Source organism: Merops nubicus, unplaced genomic scaffold, assembly GCF_000691845.1.
Source record: "Merops nubicus isolate BGI_N331 unplaced genomic scaffold, ASM69184v1 scaffold17013, whole genome shotgun sequence".
Lineage (NCBI taxonomy): Eukaryota > Metazoa > Chordata > Aves > Coraciiformes > Meropidae > Merops > Merops nubicus.
The window spans coordinates 1-8,527 of NW_008598409.1; the positions used below are offsets into that span (position 1 = coordinate 1).

Below are 8,527 nucleotides of genomic sequence, written 5' to 3' on the forward strand. Positions count from 1 at the left end.
CCTGCAGCGCCGGGCGGCGCGGGCCAAGAAGCGGATGAGCAGCATCACCGCCGACAGCGCCAGGAGCTTCCTCAGGAGGAACGCCTTCGTCCTCCTCACCATCGCCGCCGTCCTGCTAGGTAGGGGCCGGCGGCACCGGGCACCGCTGTACACGTGGGGAAGCGTCTGGTGGTTCCAGGAGGATTTTACTTGGGCTGGGGGAGGGAAGCCGGGGAGCTGACGGCTCCGAGCGCTGTGCGCATCACGAGTACCTTTGTAGAGAGCAGGGCGTGAGGGAGTCCTTGCTGATCCTTTCTGGCTGCAGCTCAGGAACAGGCTATGACAGAAAGGATTCTGTTCTACCAACAATCCAGTTCCACCAGTCCTCATAAAAAGTCATCCTAGTTTGGTCAGAGGCTTCTTGTGAGTGCAGCTACAGGCACACGGGCTCTTCAGGTTCATCCCACAGCTCCAGCCTGGCAGGCCCAGGAGGAGCAATGGATGCAAAGGGCTGTGATTCCACACAGACTAAACCTGCACAGCAGGTGGCAGGTTGTCCCTGGCTTTTGATCCAGGCTATATGTCCCTAACCCACTGGCTGAACTCAGTGTGAAAAAGTGGGTGGACAAAGTCTCTGAACTGTGTAGTCACACTCAGGCTGGGAGATCATATCTCTGGTCACAGCATTTTTGTGTTCATGAGCTTCCTGGGAACAGGCCACAGAGGAGCAGCAGACAGAGCAAAAAGGAGACCCAGGGTTTGGCACGAGGCTCTTGTGCATATAAATATGTCAGAGGGAGAGAGAGAACCTCCAGCAAAACTGGATCATAGCCGTGTAGAAAAAGAGCATTTACTCCTTTGGGGAGAGGAGCAGCTGAAAGGAGATGAGAGAGAGAAAAGCCATGCTGCAGGACTGAGGGACAGACCACTGGATCACACTGTCCCAGTTCCATTCTCATCCTTTGCTGCTCCACAGGGATCATCCTGGCGTTTTCCCTCCGGCCCTACCAGCTGACCTATCGCCAGATCAAGTATTTCTCCTTCCCTGGAGAGCTGCTGATGCGTATGCTCCAGATGTTGGTTCTTCCTCTCATTGTCTCTAGCTTGATTACAGGTGAGAAATGTTTTCTGCTGCTTTCAGCCAAGGCAACAATCAGCAAAGACAAATGCTGGCTGTTGTTGGAGGACCCCTGTGTGCCCCAGGTAGAGGTGCTCAGCTAATAGTATAAGCCTGCACCTACAGCTGTAACAAACATGATTCACACTGGTACTTCTGCTGGTAAGAGAAGCAGAAGGCCTTATGCTTTCTCAGAAGACTGGAGAGGACACAATATGGTGTTTCCAATGCCCAAGTGTTGAGCACCAACAAGGACTTCATCCTGTATAACCTCAAACGTCAACAAGTTTGTTGCCCACATCAAGCTTCAGGTTTCATCCAGCCCAGGGAAGGTTAATTCCTGTCAGTCCAAAAGACCTGGAGCTGGTCACCAGCTGGAGAGCTTGTTTTATCCAGGCCCACACAGACAACATACCAGCCATCCAAACTTTCAGACAGTGGAAGGGACTGCAAGGCATTCCACCTGCTGAAACATCCCATCATTAGGGACACTCAGTGTTCCCAGAGGGGATTATTTTCCTCCTGAGACCTTTCAAAGGAAATTGCTATATTCCCAAATGCAGTCTAGAACCTAAGCAGTGCTATGCTTCTCATAGCCACATTCCCCCATATCAACATTACCTTCCTAGAGACCCCAGCTGCTCATCCAGCTCAGACATGCACCCTGCACACTTTGAATCTTCCTTGGACTTCCTCCTTCCCTCTCAGACAATAGACCTCACCTGGTCTTTCTGTGTGACTCCCCAGGAATGGCCTCACTGGATGGCAGAGCCTCAGGGAAGATGGGGATGCGTGCTGTTGTCTACTACACGGTGACCACCATCATAGCAGTCTTCATTGGTATCCTCATGGTGATCATCATCCACCCAGGAAAAGGGTCTAAGGACAAGCTTCACCGAGAAGGCAGAATCGAGCAGGTGCAGACCACAGATGCCTTCATGGACTTGGTGAGGTAGGTGACCAAGAGGGTCTCATGTGGAGACCATATCAGTGAGATGACATTCCTCCATGGAATGTCCATTTGAAATGTCACAGCTTCAGGGATACACTCTTGGGCAAATTGGTTTATGGGCAATAAAGACTCAATAAATTGAGTCTTGCCCAGCCTACTACTTCTAGCTGAGTCTAGCTGTCTGGCTTTCCCACTCTGAGACTGAATGCTCCACCTGGAGCTCTGGAGTCCAGCCCTTCTGTCAGAGGTATTAATGCAAGAGGCCAAGGTGTGCTTAGCAAAACAAGTGATGAAAACTATCAATGAGTGCATGCCCTTCAGAAATTCACTCAGCAAAGGTCACTCCAAATATCCATCTTCACTGACCCAAGGAGATCAAGGAAGTGGTTCCCAAGTCATTGTCTCTCCCTCCCTTGCTGTAAGGTCCCTTGCTGTGATCTTGCACGAGTTGCAAAGCTGTACCTTCTCAAGTGGTATGAAGCTGTGTTCTGAGGTATGAGAGAACAGAGAGCTCAAAGGACAGCTGCAGAGATGGGGCTGTGAGCAAGGCAGTATGTCAGACACTGTAATATGGTATTGCTTCAGGGCTTGTTTGGGTGTGGTGATGCTTTTACAATGAATCCATATCCCAGTGCTCTATGTGTGTAGCCTGTTTCCACATACCTGAAATACAACCTTTCAGAGTCTGAAGAGATGCAAGAGGGGGACTGGCTCCAGATCAGCATATTCCCACCTTCTGTCAGTCAGACAGAAAGGCCCATCTGCTCCACAGCCTGAGCTGGCATGGTGAGAGCTGTGGCCTGAGGCACTGGTCCTGGACAGAGGTCTTTCCCAGAAAGCCCATGATTTCTTGGTTGTTTTATTGCAGGACAATAACCCTTCCCTTGTTTTATCTACTGCAGGAATATGTTCCCACCCAACCTGGTAGAAGCCTGCTTCAAACAGGTATGAAACCCCACCTGGCCCATCACTTCCTTTGAGCCCTGTGCCCTAGACCATGGCCCAGCCTCCTTCTCAGAGGGATGGAGCAGAAGTTACTTTATGCTGCCTTCACACCTCCCCACACTGGGCTGCTCCAGGAGGCACTGCAGTCATCAGCCTGCATTACAGCATCCCCACACAAGCTGCTCAAGCTGCCTGGAGATGGGGGCTTCAGCCTCCGCCCCACCCCACACTCAGGGTCAGCAGGGTTTGTGTGATTTCAGGGAGCAGCCTTGGACTGGCGGCGACATGGAAGCAGATTCTCCAAGGATTTGCCTCCTCTGTAGTGCTGGTGCCCTTGGAAGCAGCATAAAGGGTTATCAGAGAAGGCAGAATATCTCTGTCTGAGAAATATGAGATGCTCCAATGGCCTCCAACTTTCAGAACTTCTCGAGGATAGCACTAGGCTAGGGAGCCTGAGAACAGGCAGGGCGAGTTTCCCACGTAGGCCAGTAGGACCATGCAGTCCTCTCAGTCTTTAGGAGGGGGTTCAAGAGCCCAGCATGTTGCCCTGAGCTCCTGCCCCAGGGCCTGGGAGTGCACCTGACAATCTGTGTCTTTTCAGTACAAGACGCAGTACAGCACCAGGGTCTTCACCAGAACCGTCCTCCGCAGCAGCAACGTCACAGCAGACGTGACAACCACCCAGATCCCCGCGCCTGAGAACTTCACCAGCATGCTGGAGAACATCACCCATGCCCTGGAGAGCGTCTCCGAGGTGCTGAGCTTTGAAGAAGTCATTCCCATCCCGGGCTCGGCCAGTGGGGTGAACGCGCTGGGGCTGGTAGTGTTCTCCATGTGCTTCGGCTTGGTGATCGGCAGCATGAAGCAGAAGGGACGGGCCCTGCGGGAGTTCTTTAACTGCCTCAACGAAGCCATCATGAGGCTGGTGGCCATTATCATCTGGTGAGGAGCACGGCCGGTTGGAGCAGCAGGTCTGCAGGTGCAGTTTCCTGATGAGGAGTAGGGCAGCTGTCAGGGTGACATACACAGGACAAGCAGATGGGCACAGCTCTCCTTCGGCTCCATCAGGCTGGAGGGAAAAGTCTGGATGGGATATTTGTTCACATTTCATTTCCTGTTTTTTGTTTTTACCTTAGAAATAGCAGGTACACCAGGACTTGCTTTCCTTGAGGCTGCTGGAAACATCCTTGGAAGACCAGAGAGCTGGAGTGGAAGATCTCTTAGCCTTACCAACAGGGGTAGGGTGTGAGGCTTTCCCACCAAAAGCTTTCCTTCCAGCTATGTTCCAGGAGTCTGACTAAGATATGAATCATAATAACCTACTGCCACTTTCCTGCTCCTCAGGGTGGCACCTGTAGAGCTGAGCTGGGTTGACAAGGTCAGCTCAAAGTTACCGTCCTTCAGTCTGAGGTCTCCCAGATCCCAGCTTCTCTGGAGCTCAGCTCTTTGTTGCTTTCTGTGTAAGGCTGCCTGTGCTACATGGTCCAGATAAGCAAGGCATTGCTGAGACAGATCTTCTCTAGAAGGCAACATTTTGCCAGATTTTGTTATTTTAAGCTCTTTACTCCTCTAGGGCTCAAGTTCAGTTTGTGGTAGGTACCACTAAAGAGGAGAGCTGCAGGGCTGGCAGAGTGGAGATGTCTGACAGGGAAGGGATCTGTCAGCCCTGCACCCGCTCCCATTTTAGAACACTCCAGATTCTTTCTGTGTCCCCAGTCACAGTCCTGTACCTCAGAGCCCAGGGGGACAGGCCTCACACAGAAAGACACAAAGGGGTGGAACAAATCTGAACTCAGCCCCAGCCCCTCTGGGATCTTTTCCCCCATGGATGAGCCAGAACTTGGGGCCTTGCTTTCCTAAGAATAGCCAAGAGTTGCCTGAAGGCACAGACAGGAGAGCATGAGCACAGTGGAGCACGCAGACCTGCACACTACTCCCAGAGACAATTTCAAGGTGCCCTCAACGCCCTGTCCTTCAGCTCCCCCTTACATGGGAAGGTGGCAGAGTGCTGATGCACAGGACATTGGTTACCCCCAGCAAACTGCCCGTGCCCATACAGCAGGGAGTGTCTGGGGAGACCTCCTGGCTTACAAAATCCTGCTGGCGTTGGAGGCAGGACTGTCAGCTGCAGCCCAGCACTCCTTCCTGAAGCTACACTCTGCAGAGCATCTCCCAGGCCCTTGTTTTTCCTGGGGAGGTTTGGTCACGAGATGCAGCCAAGGATGTCTTCTAGGAGGAAGGTCAGAGGAAATGAAATACTTGTGAAATCCTTTCCTGAAACTTTTCCAAACCTCCCAAGCTGAGTTGGAGTTTGGCATGTGGACCTCTGAGCCTTGTGCATGAACTGCATGTGAGCTCTTGAGCTGTGGAGGCCTTGCCCTGAGGGGTGTGGCCATGGAGTTGGGATTTTCTTTGGTCCAGCTATTTGTCCATGTTTAGTTTAGTGCCCGTGACATTCTCCACGTCTGTTATGGCTTCCTTCCTGGGGAGCCTCACTGTTGCTCATGAGATGCATTGTTATGGAGGAGATAAAAAGCCCTGAGGAATGGAAGAGGATAGCAGTGTACCTCAGAATCCATGTATATAATCCATGGCTGCATAAGATGTTCCTGTTCCCTAAATGTGAATGTTTTAAGACAGCAAGGCTGATATGTCCTATAGGACACTGTTGCTTTTACTCCCCAATTCCCTGTTTCTCCTGAACTTCCCTGTGCCTCTCAGTAAAAAAAGATACCCTGAGCCCAAGCTCTGTTAGGAAGGAAAGGGACTCTGGAGACTCCTTTACATGAGCTCCCCTATCAATTCTATAAGGGGTGTTGTGAAAAACCCAGAAGGAGGAAGAAACCTCCACCAGTGCCCAAGCTGTGCACAGAACAGAGTGCCTGGGTTAGCAACAGTGCAGCAAGAGTTGCTTTTGGACCATGTAATGAACCATGGACCATGTAATGAACCATGGACCCAGCTCTCTCCAGATTTCCAGAGGGAAAAAAAACCCAAACCAGCAATACCATGCAACTATTAGGCTAAGGGAGCACTTCTGGTGTGCTGGCTTATTGGGGATTTGTCCAGGAAGCATGCATGAAAGTGGTGTGAAAGTGTGGGTGCCAGTACTGAGCACCGGCCGTGTGTTCCTGCCACAGGTATGCTCCAGTTGGGATCATGTTTTTAATTGCTGGCAAAATCCTGGAGATGGATGACCTGGCAGTGATGGGAGGCCAGCTGGGGATGTACACGCTCACCGTCATCGTCGGCCTCCTCATCCACGCCCTCTGCATCCTGCCCCTGCTCTACTTCATCGTCACGCACAGAAACCCCTGGGTGTTCATTGCAGGCCTTCTGCAGGCCCTCATCACAGCCCTGGGCACCTCCTCAAGGTATGACGGCTGCACAGGAGCAGGGTTGGGGCTGGTGTGGATGCTCTGGGGCTGGTGTGGATGCTCTGGGGCTGGTGTGGATGCTCTGGGGCTAATCCAGCACTCCATTGCCCCCAGTGCAGCACCGTGGTCTCACTGTTTCGAGGACTAGCAGGTTTTTGCACCGGTCCCCCCAAGCTCATTTGAGAGTGGAAACATTCCCACTCCCCTGCTCAGGAGCCCAAATCATGTGGCCACCTCCAGCCACCAGTGCACAGCCCATATTCCTCCTTCCCACACCTGGTGGTGACTCTGCTTGCAGCACTGACACGCTGATCTCAGGGCAGATATCAGCTCCCCTGACCTGCAGCGTTATTCCACGTGCACGTTCCTCTCACACACTTGTGCTCACACGTTGGCTGCTTCCCTCCAGGCTCAGGTGCTGTTTGCAGCTGGCACTGAGCTCACCAGGGGTCTGGGAAAAGGCACAAACACCCCTATGTTCTGTGACACACTGCCACTCAACACCCCCAAAGTGAGGGACTGTAGGGAGCTGTTGTTTCACTAGGTGCCTTGGCTCTGCCTATATTCCTCTCCTGGCAAGCACTGGTCTCTCCCACGTGCATTCCCACACTGAAACACAGCATTTTTCCTGCTCCTGTTCTCTTTCAGAAACAATTCTCTCTGCTTTCTCTGCAAGATATAGTCACACATATGGGTTAAACTTGTCTTATGCACTGAGGAGGGTGAGAAAGGGCTCAAGGATTTTTAATAGCTGGAAATGGAGTTCTAGTCTTGAGGCTCTGTCCTTTGTATCCTCAATCCTCCAGCATCACCTTCTTTTGGTGTTATACCAGCATCAGCATCCTCAGGGTTACACAGCCCCTGCCCAAGCCCCCTGAGGAAATGTCTGAATGTACAACTGCAGCTGCACCATATCTGAGGAAGCCTTTCTTAGACTGTTCTTTCTCCTAGCAGCTTCTGGCCTCTGGCTCAAATGGCAGGGTGAAAAAGCAGGTGGGTAAGGTCATAAACCAGGCAGAGGCTCAGCCCCTCTTCCAAAGTCTGCTTATACCAAATTCATGTTGTTTTGTACGTTCCTTTCAGCTCAGCCACTCTGCCCATCACCTTCAGGTGCTTGGAAGAAAACAATGGTGTGGACAGACGCATCACGAGGTTTGTCCTGCCAGTGGGAGCTACAATTAACATGGATGGCACTGCTCTGTACGAGGCCCTTGCAGCCATCTTCATTGCACAAGTCAACAACTATGAACTTGACTTCGGGCAGATCATCACAATAAGGTGAATTTTGAAAGAGTTTTGGGACTACAGTTTTGTTGGCATGGCTGAGGTGTGGTCACGTTCCTCTTTTTGCAGAAGATACAATGAGAAAAAGTATGGAAAAGAGAGGTGTACTACACCTCCAGCTGTGATGTATGATCTGGGCACCGTGTCTTTGAGGCTCCACTGGAGCCCTCATTGCATTTCCAGACGTGGGCCATCCCTCAGCTGGAGCTGCAGTGTGCAGTCTGTTATGGGTGGGTGCCTGGCAGGGAGGAGCTGTGTCGATGGCCAACGTGTCACCATCTGGCTTGGCAGAAAGGCAGCCAAGGTGTTTTGTGGATGAGTTTGAGCTCCTTCCTGGCACTTTTGCAAATGCAGCCACCTCTTCTCCTCCCGTTGCTGATGTGTGTGCTTTCCTGCTCCCCAGCATCACGGCCACGGCAGCCAGCATGGGATCCCCCAGGCAGGGCTGGTGACCATGGTGATCGTGCTCACCTCCGTGGGGCTGCCCACCGAGGACATCACGCTGATCATCGCTGTGGACTGGTTCCTGTAAGTTCCCTGTGCCCTGCTCTGGGCTCCTGTTCTGCCCATGACCAGGCCTAACAGGAACGACCCAGCCAGCAGGAAGGTGAACCAATAACTGGACTGTATTGAATACAAAAAGGACATTCCATGAATGATCGCTGGGGGTACAAACAAGTCAATTAGTTCACAAGCAATTGACATTACCCCCAACCATCCCAACAAAGACATCACCCGACCAACAATGGGTGGAATAAACAAAGAACCAAGGCTTCCCAGAGATGCAATGGGAAACAACCAGATCAGGAAGTTAAACAGGATAAAGGTGGCCACATGGCAGCTCTCACCCTCCTAGCCCATATTTAAAAAAGT

General features: G+C 51.9%; 1 protein-coding gene across 1 annotated transcript in view; it reads left to right on the top strand.

Moving 5' to 3' along the window:
* Positions 1-4: 4 nt before the first annotated feature.
* LOC103769807 (excitatory amino acid transporter 4-like) overlaps positions 5-8,527 on the top strand; it is a gene marked incomplete at its 5' end in the record, with an annotated part of 10,408 nt that continues 1,885 nt past the window's right edge. The window contains 9 exon segments of the mRNA XM_008937042.1: positions 5-119; positions 956-1,093; positions 1,844-2,048; positions 2,951-2,993; positions 3,595-3,935; positions 6,134-6,367; positions 7,454-7,648; positions 8,058-8,077; positions 8,080-8,182. Coding sequence (XP_008935290.1) covers positions 5-119; positions 956-1,093; positions 1,844-2,048; positions 2,951-2,993; positions 3,595-3,935; positions 6,134-6,367; positions 7,454-7,648; positions 8,058-8,077; positions 8,080-8,182 — 1,394 coding nt within the window.